Below are 19618 nucleotides of genomic sequence, written 5' to 3'. Positions count from 1 at the left end.
GGTTCATACACTCAGATGCCACTCAAATTTGAAAAGAGCCTGTCCCCTTGAATTCTGAGTTTTGTTTTTTTTTGTAGACAAACTGTGGGGGTTATATTGTCATAAGGCCACAAACACCACACACACACACACACACACACACACACACACACACACACACACACAAACAAACTCCCCCTGTGTGTCAGAGCTGAGCAAAATGAGCAGAAACACATGTTGTGTTATGAGGAGAAGTTTCTGCCCTTCTGTGCTCGAGGTAAAGCGAGGCTTTGTAGCAACGATATTCAAATTTCAGTCCTGAAAACAACATGGAGGGGAAAAAGAATAAAACGGTACTAAAGTAGACTAGAGAATAAGCCACCAGATCATGAGTAGTTACTGAAGTGCAGGTAAGGGCCCCAGCTGCTGTCAAACCAGGCATGTTAGACGGTATGCATCTTAATCATTCCACCACCTGCGCGTGTATGTTTGTTTCATGTCATATGTCTCTCTCTGCATCGCCTGCCTGTTTCTCTAATGTCTCTATCAAAATGCAAAATGTCAAAGATTAAGATATGGCACAAAAAACAAGGTTCTTGGTGATGGTTAGGGAACGATCCTCATGTGGGGTAAAAACTCATTCGGGTGGCAAGCTTCGATCACAATTGTGGAGGTCAGTATACCTCAGAGTGAGGGGCTGTCAGGTTCAAGCATACATGTTTTTTGTTGTAAAAATGGCCTATAATAACATCATACGCATAAGTGTACCTCACAGAAAGCTTTAAGGTGGGTGCTCTGATGTGCACAAACCAGCTTGTGCACCTCCTAGTTAATTTAATGGGATTGCACATTGACATGACAGTTGATGGAAGTGGTCCGCTTAGCGATTTGGGCAAAAATACGTCATTGAGTGTGAACATACTGTTTGATATGTGAAAACTAGTCATTATTGCAAACCACTGAATTGATCTGTGAAATGCACCAATAATTGCCTATTAATTCAATTCAGTATGTTTTCTTGGCATCAATGTCAGGTGAACAATATTGCTGAGGTGTCAAGGATAATGCAATTGAATAATGATATCAGAGAAAAACAAAAAAATCCAATTCCATAAAAAAAAAAAAAAATCCCTTAAAAGTCCAGTGTGTAGGATTTAGGGGGATCTACTGGCAGACAGGGAATATAATAGTCATAAGTGTGTTGTCATTATCACCTTCCTCACCTTAGAATAAGCTCTTTGTATCTACAGAGGGAATGGATCCTCTTCCAATGAGGCCGCCAGGTTGAACAGCTATGTTTCTACAGTAGCCAAGAATGGACAAACCAAACACTGGCTCGGGGTTTGGCGAGGGGTCTTCAGTTGGTTGCAATATGTAACCTCGCCTCTAGTTGTTTAATGTTACAGGTAAAGGTACAAGCTGTTAGACTTGTCAACTGTCAAACGTTACTCTAAACAAATAGGGGTCACCAGAGCAACTGATAACTGCTGCTCACGATACACTTGGCTGTAGCTGCTGTTAGCTAGTTAGCTGCACAGCTAGTGGCCCTATGCTGACTGTCATCTTCCCCGACAGAGACCTCGGAGCACTGGGAGATTGTTGGTGAACATAGAAGACCTCAGAGGCCAGTTTGATGACAGGGAAAAGATGGTTTATAGCGGCTTCGACCAGGGCTTTGACTCCAGGGACGAAGACACGGCAGGCTTGGGCAGGAGAGGCGTGAACCGGGAGAGGAGCTCAGAGAATAACAGAGTTGGTGAGTTTTATTTTGTTTCTTAAGTTTGAATGAAGAGTTTTTTATGAAAACTCTGTCTTAAACACTGTAACTTAAACTAAAATAATATTAATATAAGTGTGTGTGGATTGTCTGTCAATTGAAGATTGACTAGGTTTTTAGTGACTATCAACAGCTGGCAATTATTAGATGTTAAAAGGGATTTTCACTGTATGTTTTGCTCTTCTAAATACTTACTTACTTTAAGTGCTATGCGAGCTATCTGCCATTGGTTCACTGTATCTGCATCTTTGTTGGATCTCTACACAGTATTTCTTTTCTCTCATCATACTATACTGTGTGTTTTCATGCGTTCTGGTGATTTTTACCTCAGTGTGTAAAGTATTGTTCCATTGTTCCTAATCCGGAGCAGCTGATTGGGCGTCGTTATCCAGTGAGAGTCAGCGTTCTTGGAATTCCGAAAGATGGTGTCGGGCAGCCAGATCAAGCCGACCATATTGCTGATTGAATAAGAGACAGCGAGAGAGAGAAGGTAAGAAATGCTTTGCTGTTGAACTCCTTCGGTTTTCCTGAAATGCACAAGGCAGCCCCACTTCCCAATAAAAGGATAATAAAATACCCGGGCGACATGGTGAAAACAAAGCACATCAATCAATTTGTTCCATTAATTACAGGCCTCTTCCCGAGAGAGAGGAATATTGTTCTCAAATGAGATGTTCACATTATTATGGAAAGAATGAAGCCTCACAGCAGTGTTTTGAGTTACACTTCATTTAAAAAATAGAGTTAAATATAACATGCTGTAATTATCAATATAAATGTATCGAGACTACGGCCGCAAAGCCGACATATGCAGGAATCTGCCAGAAAGCTGTCTGTATATTTTCAGTATATCCTCGGTAAATCCAGTATACCTGTTGAGCGTTAGAGTTGGCATGCTGCTGCTGCTGCTGTTATACCGCAGACGAGTGTCCACCCAGGTCTGGGCGAAGATAATATCGATCTGGTACTCCTGGGGAGAGAAAAGTCGAGTCAATATACTGATCTGACAATCCTTTTTTAACGTAGCGTGGAGACAGAATGAGCTGTGCTGGATGAAGAATGTGCGAACAGCCTCTGTGTGGTCCTTCTGGAGGAGCTGATAATGTGTTTGTTTGAACCCCAACGTGTCCACATCAAAGAAAATCCGAAAGCAGCACAGCACTCACTGGATACACTGAAACACGCATTATGCTTTTGATATGGAAATTAAATTACATCTCACAATTTGTTTACTTCAGCACATTTTTTTTTCACCTCAGCAATGAACCTACTTCTAATTGTGTGAAGTTCCATCGTTTCTGATTCAAGAAAGTCGGTGAAAAGTAAGTTAAAGTCTAATTGGTATTATTACAAGGACATCTGTGTTACTGGTGGTGAAAAATGGCTTTCTCTTGCTTTTCATTGCGTAATGTTAACTCCTTGAAAAAAGTGGATTTGAATGAATTTGAATTTCCCCTCCTGTGTCAAAGTTGAGTGCATTCTCTTAATCCAGCTACCTTGGTAGATGAAAAAAGCTGTTTTAAATGCTGTGGAGAGGAGGCTTTGTTTGCTCGGAAGTTTATCTGGTTATGCCGCAAGTTGAGGAGGAAGTTATTAATGTAACCACTTTGAAGTTGTGGCACATTTGTCAGATGGAGCATGACTACAGCCTCCATGTTCCTCTGCAGAACGTGCATCCAAATACTGGCTAAATATAACCTGGCAAAATATAGCTGACAACGACTGTCATTCATTGATCTCAACTATCTTTGAGCCTTTAATTATTAGCATTTCTCTAGGTGTGGGCTGTGCTGACAGCCAGCGACACAGCTGTCTTCACTCTCCCAGATCTTAGCATATACTCCAAATAGCACTTTCTGTAGTGCACGTAGTAAAATGAAATGTTGTGATCAGCATTCAAGTATTGTGGTCGCAGTTGCATCTCAAGCTCTCATGGAGACAGAGAAAAGGAGTAGTTCACAGTGCTTTGGGTGGAGGTGGAGATGGTGCTGAGAGAGTGGATGTTGCAGTAGAATACAGAGGCGCTCTGTAACGTACACAAAGGCCTTCAGTGCTCTGCTCCCTCTTTTTTCTTCCTGGCCCGCTGCCACACAGCTCACCTGAAAGCTATGGTATCATTTGCTTATATTGCTGCTTTTCACAGCCCTTCATAAGCCCCACCTCCACCTCAGCAGCCACCTGTGGGCTCTGAGTCTGCATTCCTCTGAGGTGGAGGTTGTCATGGTCCCCCCCTCCCTGTCCTCACTTCCTCATGGGTAGTCACAGAGTGAGGAGTGATGAACACTGCACATATTCCACAGTCACAGTATAATGCATTTTACATGAGTTTGTTGCGGGATTATAGTTTATTATTTTATGCTTTTAGCAGACGAGACACCGCATGTCTCATGCTATATAGCATTAATTTATGTTAATTTATATTAATTTATTCATGTAAAAAATATTACACAATACCATTTACTTCTTGAAAGTAAGGATAATATTTGGGGATGAGATTGATTGCATAGTTAATACTGCATGATCAACCTAAAGCAGCCTAAAGACTAACAGCATTTTAATACCCGTGTGTCAGACAAATGAGAGAAGTGACAAGCTTTCCTTCGCTAAGAAGCTGAGGGCCTCCAACATGGCAGCAGAAGGTCAGTGCATCAGCTGGAAATCCTCCACAGAATGTAAACAAGGTGCACTGATACTTCAGTGATAAGGTCAGACCCGGAACTCTTTGGAGGCCGTTCACAATTCCGTCGCTGATATGAAATGTAGGGAAAGAAAATATGCAATCCAGAGTCTATTATGTGAGACTGTCTCGGAGTGATGGTGTTTGGTGAAAAGCTGATCCGGGTTTAAGGGAAAAATGTGCAATTATAGCGGGATTATCTCGAGGACGGAGTCTCGTTTTGAAACTTTTGTCATGTCGCGAAAGTTTGTAAGGTGACCCAAGATCTGATCTACCATGGGTTTTAACACCTGTGCGGCCTATTTGTAGTTTGAAGTAGAGTAAGTGAAGCACACATGCACAACCCCCCCCCCCCCCCCCCCCCCCCCCCCAAGAAAATGTCACAATTACACACACAGTGTCACTCACTTCCTGGCTTTTCTGACCTTTTCCAAAAACAGGCAGGCGAGACTTGACCTTCCTAATACATCTGTCACCAGAATCCCCATTGTTACTCTGGGCTTGTGTGACCTTTGGAGGATAATGATAGGGAGGACTCACGCTGACGGTGACGTGCCCATAATTCACACAGCAAACCCACAACGTGTTACACGTTAGCGCCCGCTGCAGATGAACTGTCACGGCAATGCCCAGATGGGATTTTCTGCTTCCACTGGGTCCTTTTGGGGACTACACCTATGAGACACGGCACTGAAGCAGGTCCATTATTCATGGACATTATGCAAAACAATGAGCGTTGGGAGATATCTGAGTGAAATTAACTACGGAGGCTTGCATTATTCCCCTGGGGATCCATTTCAAAGTCAGAAAATGAGGGTGTTAGGGAGGGAGTCCATTACTCACGGCTACTGCCAAAAAACAATGAAGCAAAGACCCATAGGTGAGATAATCAAGGGTGACTTGTATTGTACAATCTCAGCTGGGAAAATCCAACATCAGAAGTCTGGGAGTTGCAAGTTCATTATTTAGGTTATAAATATTTTATTTTAGGTCTTAAAATATTCAGAATGTGATAAACTATTTCCCTCCTGTCCCTGACTAACTTTCACACAGCAGGCAATAGGTAGAGGAAGCGCTGGAAAACCCCATCATGGTCAAAAATGCATCATTTCTTGTGTGTGTTGCGAATCCAATTCATTATCAGGGACAAAAGTGAAGGTGCAGATGGCAATCTTTCACACCAAGGGTGAAAAAATTCTGCAAAATGTCTTCATTTCACATTAAAAAAACCTCTTTGTGCATCCACTTATAATTTATTTTTGCCATATCAAATGAGAACACCACAACCTAAAAGAAGTCATTTTTCCTCAGCACACACTGGATATCAGCAAATGTCCTCACTATAGGTGGGTAAAAAAAAAATCAACAAATTTGACCCTGCTGTCTCTGGGAATGCAAATGCCACTCACAATCTGATAATATGAAATCCATTATTAAAGCCCAAGGATGCTGACAGCAAAGCAAGTCTGACTGCAATCAATTAGCCTGACTTGAACAGCGTCAGAACAAATAGAGTCCTCCTTATCCAGCCTCATCACTGTTGCATGGAGGAGGATCAATTACAGACGTTGCTCAGCCACATTCTCCACATCCAAGTGGGCAGCAGCCCTGTCTTCTGCAAATGATGTTCATATACAACTCATTTGCAACAGCAAATGTGTGTTGAGGAACACGTAATGTCAACCAAATAAAGTTTTCTATTAACATACTGTAGTGAGGAAATGTTCTCAATGAATGAACCTGGCAAGTCGTAAAAGTGAACTGCTTTCTTGCATGACGCTATCTGCTCATAGTGACTCCAGCATTGTTCAGCTTTTTCACGCCTCCCTGCGACTGCGGCTCAGTTCGTAAATGCAATGTTTCATTGACTGAAAGAAATGTCGTCTCTGAACAGGCAGCACTTATGTTGTCTCCACAATGTAATTATGAAAACAATTTAGTAATGTACAAATGTGATTTCCAGGAGACAGGGCTGGCGGGCAGTAGGCTAATACTGTCTTTATAACAAAAGCTTTACACTCACTGAGCCAGAAATGCTGTTCTTGCCCGAAAGTTTCAGACCGCAAACTCTGAGTGGAAAAGCTTCCTGCTATCAGTGTTTCCAGATCAGTGATTAAAATGAGTCAGCCTGTTGTTTACGGTTGATTCTGCCATTCACGAGCTGATGTGGGGTCAGGTCGTGAACAAATGAAAATGAGAATGGAAGAAAAAAAGCAGCTAAACTAAAGGAAAGTGGACAGAATGGAAAAGTAAATTCACAGAGTTTGTTCCAAAGATGTATTTGTATCATCGGTCTTACCCATAACTGTAAACATTAATCTCTACACAGCTAATAAGCTGTAGCATCCTGCATTTGGGGTATCCTGCTCTAGAAATTCCAATGGAATGGAATTTTGCCCCAAATTTTGGTGTGATTAGGCCTTTAAGGTACCATTAGTAGCACTTCCTGCACAGATGTTTCACATTAAAAGCCTTCCAGGAGCTCAAAATAAACCGCAACAGCCAAGAACGTTGATATTGGATGAAAAACCTGAGATTATGGCACCAATATGTGCTGCTTCCACATTAATGCATCAGTGATAATTAATAAATTGCAAAATAAGTACTTTTACTTTCAGTACTTTAAATACGTTTACATGGAGTTCTTCCACCAGTGTTAGGCTCTCCCTTACGCTGACTTTCTGAATGAACTGACCCAAAAAGTCAGTTCACCGGCCATATTTCACCATTACAACTCACTCATAATAGACTCCACTCCACTTTCTTACTGATTAAGTAGAATCCAGTGTGCTCTAAAACACTATCTCGCACTTTACTATATCATGCTTTACAGTGAGGGGAATCTCAAACTTTTGCACAGATCACTGACTAATGCATTTCTTCAGGCAAAACCGATGCCGCATAGTTGGTATAAATATTTATAAGTGAAATATTTATATCTCTCAGACCTTGGGAAATTGGTCGCTGGACTACATTTTCAATCCCTCAAGAAGAAGAAAAAAGATAAACATGAGAAGCGTTTGATTTCTCTGAGTCATATGTCCATTTCTGTGCTGCTTCTTGTAGTACTTCACCCATCGATATTTAAATATGCAGTTCTACTCTTTGAGCCCTCACATCCACACCGCCAATGCCCCCACCCCAAATAAACACATCCACCCAGAATGCGCTGTTGCTACGTCCCGCAGGCAGCCCTCACAGCAACGCTCCTTGTGACGGGCAGAAATAACGGTAAACACGACCATTCAACCACCGCTGAGGGGTGGTGATGAACTTCTGTCACATGTGTAACAAACAAAACGTTGCGGCACCTGTGGATATGAGTGGCATTTCAAAGATTGCTCTCGTGTGTGTGTGTGTGAGCTAATTTCATAAACATGCTTTTGTCTTGTTCATCCCTAAGAATCAAATAAAAAAGACCTTTGAATGAAAGAAAAGGAAACCATTTGCATAGCCGCCTGTTTGTGAGGAAGGAAGCAGCATGAAAAGAAAAATGACGCAAAGTGTCGGCTGTGCTTCACTGAGCATGTGGCTGGAGGTACAATCGACACCTGTGTTTCTTTGTCTAACTCTGAGACAAATGATTGACTTTAGTCTGTTTTGGTGGAGGTAGAGAGGTAGCAGTAGCGCCCATTTATCTGCTAGTATTGCTGCTAACGACAGAGCAGGAGTAGCGTGAGAGGTGGAAGTAGAAGCATAGACGTACATTTGCATCTGGACAAACTGCTTTGATGAGGTCTGGGGAGTACCTCGCTTGATTATGATTGGGCAGACTGCACGACACATTGTCAGCTAGCTGCACAAGCTGTGGGTCTGTGGGGTAAATAAACGGTGGTGAGTTTGAAGAAGAAGACATTTAAACATCACGTTATTCAAAAATCACATGATTAAAAATGATTTCGTCAGTCTGTTGACTTTAAATTTGAATTTAGCTGATGTGTGTTCATTGCTCATACATTGTCTTTTGATACTGCAAACCAACCTCAATCCTGTCAAAAGGCCTCAGACGCTGAGTTTTCAGCCACACTAGCAGCATTCCTCATGACTGTATCTCAACTATTGGATGGATTGCCATGAAATTTGGTACATTCATGTTCCCCGAGGATGAATCTTAATGGCTTTGGTGACCCTCTTTTAGCGCCATCATGATTTGTGGTTTTGAGTAAAACATCTCATCAACCGTCGCATAGATTGCCAGGAAATTTGATGCAGACAGTCAGCTGCTGCACAGGATGAATGAAAATACCTCCCTGATCACTTACATTTCATCCAACACCATCATCAGGTGGATTTGTTTGATACTTTTGCAGGTACCCAATATGGTGAACATGGTAGACATTATATCTGCTTAATATCAATGTGATGCTAGCATTTCGGCTAATGTGCCACTGTGGCCCAGAGAACATGGCCGTAATCTGTTTATTGCATGAGACATTAGAAGTTGGATGTCATTTATTTGCAAAATTACTTTTCGTCATGAATGTGTCATTTTATACAAAATATCAGGTGAGCTGCAGAGGAGCTCTGGTGTCCTAGTGAAATGTCTGATTGAAAAATGAAAGCAGGCAAGTTTTTGAGATGGTTTGAAAGATCAGTTAGTTATCAGTTATCAGTTCTAAAGTCATTTTAGTGCCATATTTGCCTTAATAAAATAAAATGCATGATTTCTTCTTTTTTCTATATTAGTTTAGTGGGACATAGTCCAAAGGGACACAGATATAACAAAATATAAAGAATATAACGCAAAAGAGCGAGACATAAACAGAGGTTATGATTTTGATTTGCTGCAGAATTTTAGGTGTTTTTGTACGCGTTTCTGTTCAAATAGCCTATGTGCAAGATGAAATATAAAATATAAAGAAGTAAATGACACAAAGAAAGGGAAACATGTGGCAATGTACAATAAAAATGAATGAATACGAAGCAAAATAGCAAAGTCTTCCATAATCTAACAGAGAACGGCAGGAGAGAGAGAAAGGGGTTTGTGTATGTGTGTGGATGAGACTTGTACTGAATGCAATATTAAAACCAAACCTACACCCTTGAATAATAAAACTAAAGCAGTGATAATACTATTATCAGCAGCATTAGCAGGAGTTTAAAGTCCTCTGCTTAAAGGCACAACACGCACCTTTTCTTGTTTATCTCAAACAAACATGTCCTTAAACATATTTTGATACCTCCAGCTTTTTTCCCCCCGCGTCTCTGAACAGGTGATCTTTTTTCAAGGCTTTGGGAATAGTCTATCAAACACATTCTGCTCATAATTAATTTAGATGCCGAGTTTCACTTCAAACACTAAATTTCTGTATACATCGATTCGGAGGGAAAAACAAGCGGAGGAGGAGAAGCCAAAGGAAGAGGAATTAGATCAGAGAGGAAAGAGTATCTGTAATCTAATAAGGGGAAGTGATGAGGGGCAGAAATGAGAATCGAAAGGCTTAAGAAAGAAGAACGTGCTGCAGAGGGAGGACGAAAGGATTCGCAAATCTCGCCAGCTAATCAATATCGACTGACTCTCAAAAGCATGTTCAGACAAGTCACCAATCAGATTTGATGGAGACAGTAAGGCGGTGTCATGCTTACATAACGCTGCAGCTGCTGCTTGTGCTTTGTTCCACCTGCCACATACTGGCTCAGATGATTGATATGTACCTCCAGCACCCAGCTCCATCTGATACGCGGAGATGGCATCTCTTGCTTGCTTGCATTTTGTGTATCTTCATATGTCCTGTTCTGGGCAGCCCTGGAGGGTTAGTGCCTCCACAGCTCGCTCCAGCTTGGGGAGCCTACTCCACAATTTCAATGCTGGATGATTTTGCTAAACTTTTGTTTTGAAAACACAATATGAATTGTAGGTTTGTGACGGGATGCAAACTTAGATTTCCGACATAAGAACTGGACAAGCCACACATCCATCCAGCATCACGACTTCCACAACCTTACTTTGTCACTACATTAATGACACATTACATTACAAGAATCATCCAATCTGAATGTAATTCTGAGGAAAGTGGCCTATTCCACCAAATATATGGAAGCATTTACACAAAAAAGGCTCTGAAAGTCCCTTTCAGACATGCACCCCTTTACTTTAATCTGAAGGCAGTTAACATGATGGTATCTCTTATTTCCATATGACTTCAAACATGCCACAAGTCTGAAATGAACGCTGTCAGAGTAACGTACAGGCTGCAGCAGCATAACTTTAACTTGCAGAGAGAGAGAGAGCTGTGCTTGTGCTGCCTTGCAAGAAAATAATAAATAAGCATTTAATGAACTATGAAACACTGTGAAAGAGCCGATTTTAAGTTGCTGAAGAGAATCTATTCAGACTAGATCAGACCAACTATCCCCTTGCAGTGCAACTGGCACAAAAGAGGCTAAAAAGCCCTCAAACTACCAACCTGTATATTTACAGTTTGCATTCCAACTGCAGGGGTGGAATGAATGCCCTGAACTCTTTACATGCAGCTTGAGAGCAAATAGGAACAAGAGCGCCAAATTAAATGTGTTGTTCACTGTCTGAGCACTGTCGGACTTTAAATAATAAAATTGAAATAAAATAATAAAACAGGCAGTGGAATTCGCTAATATTTTCAGTGATGAATTAGCTGGGAAAATCTATCAGTGCGTCACTCACAACAGCCATTAATTAAGGCTTCAACAAGTTGTAAGTGGAAAAAATATTTGATAGTCAATGATAAAAAGTCAAAAATGTTTTTCTGTCTTAGGTTGTAGTACTCTTTATGCATCCAGATTGTTTTGGCGTGAGTAGTAGAGATGTCTGCTTTCTCTTAAACATAATGGAATTCGGCTTGTGATGCTCAAATAGCTTTGCTAATAGAATTGCTTATAATGCAGACGTGGAATTTCATTTTCAAGTTTGCGTTTGATTTTAATAAAGTCGCCTATGGGCTTCCATCGCTTGAGGTGATCTGTCCCTTTAACAGATAGATGGAGTCAGGAGTGTTATGCATTCCTTGTCTGAAAAGGGCTTGAACATATTTAAAGCAGGTCCATCATGGACTGGAGAACATTTACATTAGATAAGTTTAAGTTTCTACAATGAGAAGCTGCATTTTTGCAAAAACTATCAAACAAAGAAAGAGAGAAAGATTGGATTTTAAATCCTATGAAGTAGATTTGCAAACAGCAGAAAGATGTTTAGAAAGAGGAGCAGTTTTGGTGGAGGTTAGCCGCGTCTGAGTCCCCTCTAGTTTCAACAGGTATCACACTTTCAAAAAGGTCACATATGACAGTTATGGAAGGAAAAATCATTTTTAATTTTATTAGTCTGTTGCCAGGCTGCAGCCGTTTCTCATCCAGCTGAGAGAATGTGATTAAGCACAGTGAATGCCATTTAATTTTTCGAAATCAACTTATGGGGCCATCTTAATGATGTCTTGGTGCAAGAGGAGAAGAACAGTGACCTTCTGCACTGCAATCAGATAACCTTTTCATATGTTTTCTCAGCCTCACTCTCCCTGCGCCTAAATTAGACTCATCATCGACAGTCATGCACGGAAAAGCAGCAAAATACACACACCGGCCCACGCACACACACGCACACTTTCACCTGCACGCCTATGCACCAAGACTACAGTACATTAAAAGGCACTTTAAAGTGACGTTTGACATCTGGAAAAAGCACAATTTCTCTGCTACACAAGAGTACAAAGAATTCTCAGCCTGCGCCGTGTTTTTCTTCTGAATCATATTAGCGGCATGCTTAGCACCGCTCAGGCTTCTATGCTTTTAAATCCAGCCAAAACTGAATGGAGATGGCAGCCACCAATATTTAGACTTTAAGATTCTATATTCATGTCAAAATGTTGACAGATAGAAGAGTTACATCCTAAAAATGACAGAGCAACAGAATTGAAGGACGCTTGCAGGGACTATTCAGTGAACAAGTCAGCTCAGAGTACAACATACGATACTGTAGGCTTCTTCTAGTGGGTGTGAAGTATCATCAAAGGAATACACTGACCTGGACACTGCGGATGTGTTTTGTGTCCTGGATTGATTTCTTCTCTCAGGGATGTGCAAGTGATTTTGAAGTGGATTGATATTGAAGTTAGGCTTTGTTTAGCGTGTTCAGAGATGGCCTCACATGTAGTGCCGTGTCTCACTGCATGTGCCTTTATTATTGAATCAAAGCAAAGCCAAAACACAAACTATGAAGTGTCAACCAGTACACGTTGCATAAACATAGACGGACCCCCCTGTTTTTACTGTGCTCTCATATAGCAGGACCTCAGCTTCAATGGGTTCAAGGAGTTTAATTGGTGGAACAAGCTCAACTGAAATCCTTTGGTGACTGAATTTGAATATGCTCACCCCGGAAATGGCATCTTGTTGTTCTCAGTCCAATATTCTCTCTGTTTTAGCTCAGTTTTCACTCCTGAGGGAAATGACTGTCTCTGTCGCTGTTAAATGTGCCACAATGTTCACCAGCCAGTGGCTAATTTTGTCTGTAGTTTAATTGTTTCAAGCCACCTCTCTCACAAACACATTTCATACGTGTTTGTTCCATTGTTAATGCAAAATTAGAGCAGTTGTCTTCATTTTTTTGAGTACGCAGAATACTGTGCGATTAGTGTCGCTACAAAAAGTCACATTATGTGCAGGTTTAAATGGAGGTCGAATCAAACAGCAGCACAAACAAAATATCTGCACCCTGGAATCAAACTGGCTCTTTAACGCTAAGATACTGCCGAGTAATCATTATCAACAGTGCATAAAGCACAAATGAGCAGCGAATATTGAACAGAAATGAAAGGGTAAGCTGAGGGAGGGAAACACAATGTTCCCTTTTAAGTCTGAGTCTCTTCTGAAAAGGGTCGGAGCCTTTGATGTATATTCCCTGCGTGTGTGTATGTGTTTACACATCATAGGTAGAGTTTTAGATCATAGATGGATAGTGTATGTGTGTCTATGTTAGTGAATTTCACAGGCATTGTTAAGATCTTGAAACATTGGGGGGCTCAGCCCTGCCCACAAATGTTTAGGCTTTCACTTGAGGACTGCACCATTTTCAAGTTATTTCACAGTGAAATGAGAGTCAGATGTGCGACACTGTGCTCTGCCAACATGTTCCGCTCGGGTGCGTAGGCTGGCTTTCACAACATGAAATCAAAATACACAAAATGACTGCAATCCGAGCTCTCATTCACCTTCGTTATTATTTTTATTTTCAGCAGCAGGAGAAAAAGACAAAAAAATAAGAGGCTTGACGGTGATGAAGCGGTCATATGCCAGATCTTATGTTGCTGATGCTTTGTTCAAGTTTTGAATTTTCGCTTCACATATATGCTTCAGGGGGAGCGAATTATGACTTGAAGATGTATCAGTTGGATTCTACAAAGGCAAAGTAAGGTCATCCCCTTTTCTTCTATGCTAAGCTCATATTTCACATTAATGTCACAGTGAGTGCATCTCCCAATGTACCTTTGCACATTGGTGTGCCATGGCAGCTGGCCTGGGAATTAATCTCACTTATGGTGATTTACATCGTTATAATCAGGCAAAGGTGTGTCTTGGAAATGCTTGCTTTCATAAATTGAGACCCAGGGATATTCATAAAACATTCAGAGGCTTTATCCCAGTTAACAACGCCACTGGTGAATCTGCGTTTTTTTTTTTTTTTGGTTGTTTTTTTTTGTTGTTGTTTGTGTGCTTTGTAAGTAGGCTAAGTGTCCCCGCCACAAAAATAGCTTCATCTGTCTTTTCAGAGAGAAAGTTCAGGATGTCCTTCAATCTCTGTGAAGTCAATTATTCAGTGAGTCTGTCCCCTGTTGCTGTTGTACTGAGGGTGCACACTTTCATTCATTCTTTAAGTGCATGTACAGGTTGGGTCAATTTTGTTGAGAAACCAAAAATTACAAGGATGAATAAAACAAGACTTGGAAATCCATGAGTCACAGGTCCAAAATGCACTTAGTTTTCTCCTTCCTATTCTTAGACACTCCCATTCATATCTCCAGCCATGGTTTCCAGAGGTAGCCACGTTTTTCCAATATATCACAGTTTGCTTGCATTAAGAGCCTATGAAATTTGCATCAAAGGAGCATTAAATTAAGCTAGCTTGTATGCAAAAGCTCACCTGTTTTCAACCTTAATCACATAAGTGGAGCTGCAGGATACAAAGCATCCCATCACAGCTGATTGAGATGCCTGGAATTCCAAATTAGTTGCAAGAAATTTCTGTTTAGAGGAAGTGAAGAGTTGAAACATGAGAGTGAAACATGGGGAAATAAATTCATAAACAGCTGCTATGTTCTCAGGCCAAGAAAGAAGAGGAGAAAGTATTTTCTATGATCATGGTTTTTTGCACTGTGATATGTATTTGCTTTAACTGGCAGCATATTCTTTAGTGATCTAGTCAGTCCCTAAACAACCTGCTTAAGTTCAAATATGCATTTTTCATCGTAGCATTTAGAAAATACAAGTAAGCTAACAACTTAATTTGTACACTAGGGAGAAAAAAAATAAAAAAGCAACTCTGTGACGCTGTACTTAGGCACAATAGGGCTTTGAACTAAATGCTAATGTCAGCACACCAGCAAGCGCACAGTAGTCAGGTTTCCCTTTAAAAATAATACAAATCTTAACTGGATTTCCATAAAATTTCCAAAGAAAACATTAATTATTGCACGTTTCCATCCATTACTGCTGGAATTGTTTTAAGGAGATAAAACAATTGGTGGCGCTAATTCTCCAGTTAGATGCCATGAAAGCATGACAGAAGTAGACAATGCAACAAAATGTTGTCGTTAAAAGTGCACCAGCCAAACCTCAAAGAACTCTTGATGTGGAAAACACGAGGAAGAGGACAGTCTCCTAATCGCTCCACAGATCCGATGTCTTCATCTGCTGCCATTGTTTGTCTCTTCAGCTGGTACAGGTGGATGGAAATGTGCTCACATGCTGATAAAAACCTTGTCCACCACTTTAGTGTCATCCATGCCGGCGTTTTCAAATTCGCACAGAACAAGACGTGCAGCTGATGCTAATGGGAATCTAAGTCGTTTTGCAGGTATTTGGTCAGTAACCAAAAAACACTCTACCTCATACTGACGCTAGAGGAAAACCAAAGGGATCGCCAAAGCTATTCGAATTCATCCTGAGTAGGACATGACTGTCTGAACCAAATTTCATTACAATGCATCCATTTGTTGCCAAGCAACTTAAAACCACAAATGTCAACATCATGGTGGCACCAAAGGAAAAGTCAGGAGATCACCAAAACCATTGGATACCATCCTCTGGGAACCATGAATATCTCTACCAACTTTAATAGCAATCCATCCAATTGTTGTTAAGATATTTCACTCTGGGCCAAAGTGGTGGACCAACCAACAGACTGACATTGTAATCTCTGGAACCGACGTATGATTACTGAGAGAAACTAAGCTTAAAAAAATGAAAAATGGAATAAAGACAATCAGCTCCCATGCGGCTGCTGCCGACCCAGTCCATCATGACAGCCTCAAAACAGGTACAATATAATCGTAATGTTGATTGCTCTCTCTCAGCTCAGAGGAAGCTGTGAACAAAATAGAAATGTGCTGTGAATTGACAGCATCACAGCACATTGAAAGCAAAGCTGTGCTGTATTGTGGCCACCTGCTTCATGTTTTGGGTCAGCAATAACATCTTTGAAATGTGCATGCTGACTAATAGATGTAGGATCTCTGTGCCAAGAAAACCATGGGCTGTGACAGCGCACCAATGAAAATAATAATCTTTCCTCTCTATCTCTGACTCACTGACCCTCTTTTTTCATTTGTCTTTTTTAATAATGGAATGATAAACGTGCTCACTGTCGATATGTCTGGGGCTCAAGTGTCGGCTAATTTGGTTAGCTTGTTTTTGCAAAGGACAACCTTGATTTCAAATCTGCGTGAAAATGAGTTGTGTCTAATGCCTTCATTGGCCGAGCCTCCACCAACAGCACAGATGCAAAGCACAGCAAAAACTAGATAAATAGAGGATCTCGACAAGCATAAGTGATCAAAGATGAGGAAAAAGAAGCGGAAAAAAGTAACTGGAATCACTCACTCGCAACTTGTACTTCAGCGGATTTACAATCCAAACAGGAAAAAGCACAAAGGAAAGATGCTCACATTCACACAAACGCACACAGATCCGCACAGACTGCTTCTTTGTCTCAGACTTAGTGTACGGAGAGTCAAAAACTCAGACGGCTCGAGCACACAAACTGTACAGACACACACGGAGATGCTTTGAAATATTGCCTCTGTCAAACGAGAACGTTTTCTCTTGGCTGGCGTTGACGTCTCTTCAAAGATCATTCATGTAAACACATTTGTCTGGACTAATGTAGATGGCTGTCTGTCCTGGATGCATCAGTCCCTCTCCTCTCACCAGAGACGGCTTAAGACTGACATGTGAGGAAAAATGCTTTTGATAGATCCAGAAGTAATGTACAGATAATACTATGAATGTGGGTGATTGACAATCCTGTTATGTATTTTTTTCTCTTTCATTGGCCTCCAATTCACTCATTGACAATAATAACCACAGGATGCATTGAAAACAGTATAACCTATCCAGTGAACCTACTGCACGACACGGTGCTACATTCTGCGTAATTAGTTTGTTTTTCTCCTTGTAGTTAGATGAGCTTCATCCTGTGTGTGTATGTGTGCACACATACTGTCTGCTGCTGTTTTCCAACACTGGTCTTCATTCAGGTCTCGAACAGCAGCCTTCAATAGCCAACCATTTCACCTCTGAGAATGGGGTCATAGCCAGGATGGAACATAGCTGGTAACAGGTGCGCATGCATGGCAGAGGTCAGAAATGTGTAGCGTCCAGTTGTTTAAACATGTGTACCAGGCAGCAAATAGGTTGGATCTGGGTTATAGAATGGATAATGTATGGCAACACTTTGGGTGGATTGTAAATAGCTGTCATTCAAGAGCTCAAAGAATTTCAGTCATCCTTTGTTTGATGAACATCGAAAGTGGCACAGGTTGTTGCTAGCTGAAAAGTCCAGTCCCCCACTAGCTTAAACAAGTTGATGGACATACAAATGAAAAAGAAGGTGCATTTTCATTATTCACCGTGCAGGGGGCTGAAGCAGGACAGTGAGGGAGATCGTGTTTATTATTAAGTTATGTGCACCCGTGGTCATAGCACAGCTTTACATCATCATGCCCTGAATTTGCCACTGAGGTGGAGCGCTGAATGAACCATCAACATGGAACTTAAGTAAGATGATGACCAGCCAAGTCTTGAACGCTTTACAGTAAAACATTTTTTTTAGAAATTGAAAAGTAAAGTATGTTTCAATGTGAATGTGCTGGGAAAAAAAAGCAGCTGTGACACAAGGTTTCACACACCCACAAATGGCAGCCTGACACATCCACAGAAGTGAAAATGATCTGCTTTGACACTTCAGTCAGATGTGAGGGCTGAAGAGTCTACAGGAAGTATTTCCTCTTTGGCCGATGGTAATGAGTGAAGGCCAGGGCTGCAGTTCAGATAACAGTGCAGATGTACCTGTTCTAGTACAGTGCGGCCTCCGAAAGATTACCATCATTTCCAAATAATTTGCAACACATTTTGTAGGAAGCGGCACTGAGCTCTCAGGCAATTAGTTCATATCAAGTGACTACTGTGGAAGAAAAATCTTCAGAAATTATTCATGAATATATGTTTTAAAAAAGAACAGCTGGGTACTCTAGTTTTTCAGAAATGTTACTCCAACAGGAGCAAACATGCATTGTATTTGGGACTATTTCCATCAGCGGATTAATCCATATTTGGAGCTCTAGTGAGTTCTTAAAGTAGCAGGACAGTGTGTGTGTGTGTGTGTGTGTGTGTGTGTGTGTGTGTGTGTGTGTGTGTGTGTGTGTGTGTGTGTGTGTGTGTGTGTGTGTGTGTGTGTGTGTGTGTGTGTGTGTGTGTGTTAGTAATGAAGGAACATGTCACCCAGTGCAATAGTTTGGCACATTGATGCATTTTTAATAGTTTTTGGACAACAATGGAGCCCTATGGTGCAGAGGATTTAGTGCGCCATGCTTTGTAAACACTGACAGAACGTGTTGGTAGGATCAATTCATTATTAGTTGTTGTAATTCATGGGATTTGTTGACAGTAAGAAAAATATAGAACTTTGCCTGATTTATCCATAAAAGCTAGGGAAGGATCATCAGACAGTGCTTCACCACAGATTTAACTTAGTTACCTTGCTAATAATACCCTTAAATATATCAAAACCATTGAGGCTAACTGGTTTAGTCTGGGCTTTTCAGTTTTATCAGAACCAAAATTACAGTACCAAACAATTTGATCTGACAAAAAGAGGCATTCTCAGTCTGGACCTGTTATCACATATTGCAGATTTTCCTCATATTGTGCAGGCCTGGTTGGTATGTTATGTAAAATTCCTCAGTGTGCTTGCATAATTGCAGTATGAAACCAAAACTAACTAGATCAAATACATACAGAGGAACAAAAACATGAACCTTGGGTTGGACCTTGATCCAGACTTTCAGGTATGAAAGCACCCTCAGGCTAAAAAGAGTATTCCTCCAACAGCTTTATATTTCTGGCAGCGTGCAGACAGCCTTTTCTTTTCTCTGTCATACTTGTCTCAAGGCGTGAATATCTTTCATGTGCGTCCTCCATTTCATTTGGGTTTAGTGATGGCAATTAACAGAGAATCATGGCTTTCACTTGGTTTCGTGCAATCAGTGTGTTCCATGGACAGAGCAGGTGGTCCTAATTATTATGACACCTGGTTCGAACTCAGGCAGGCTCAAGATGCCACCCACTCACTGGCCTGCGCATAGACGAAGAAGAACATAGTATCAATATTAAAGTGTGTCCATCTTTGTCTGTCAATTTAGCGGCTGTGTCATCTGACTCTCCCAGCACCAGCGATAAAAGCCCAGCACTTCCGCTTGACTTTAATGCCGCTAATGGTGTTTAATCACTCAACCATTCATCACAGTATGTCCTAAATTACTATCAGCTTCATTTGGCATTGCATCATCCCAGCCAGTGCCCATTACCACTGCAGCAAATGAGGACAGATAATGTGTTTTGTTCAAAAGCAGATGAAAAGCTTCCTGGTGGTCGGTCGCTGACTGTGTCGTAGCACTGGAGACAATCGCTGTGTGTATGATCAATACTGATCATGCATCTAA

The 19618-nt window shown here is 41.1% G+C and overlaps 1 protein-coding gene across 1 annotated transcript in view; it reads right to left on the bottom strand.

The window, feature by feature from the left end:
- The window catches only part of LOC139352083 (gamma-aminobutyric acid receptor subunit gamma-3-like), an 82896-nt gene that overhangs the window by 30585 nt on the left and 32693 nt on the right, over positions 1-19618 (bottom strand). Inside the window, exons 4-5 of the mRNA XM_070994130.1 lie at positions 2629-2726; positions 2083-2214 (exon numbers count right to left, since the gene is read on the bottom strand). Coding sequence (XP_070850231.1) covers positions 2083-2214; positions 2629-2726 — 230 coding nt within the window. The remainder of the gene's footprint in view (positions 1-2082; positions 2215-2628; positions 2727-19618) is intronic.

This window comes from Chaetodon trifascialis, chromosome 24 (genome assembly GCF_039877785.1).
Source record: "Chaetodon trifascialis isolate fChaTrf1 chromosome 24, fChaTrf1.hap1, whole genome shotgun sequence".
NCBI classification, from domain to species: domain Eukaryota; kingdom Metazoa; phylum Chordata; class Actinopteri; order Chaetodontiformes; family Chaetodontidae; genus Chaetodon; species Chaetodon trifascialis.
This window is presented reverse-complemented; position numbering and strand designations above follow the sequence as displayed.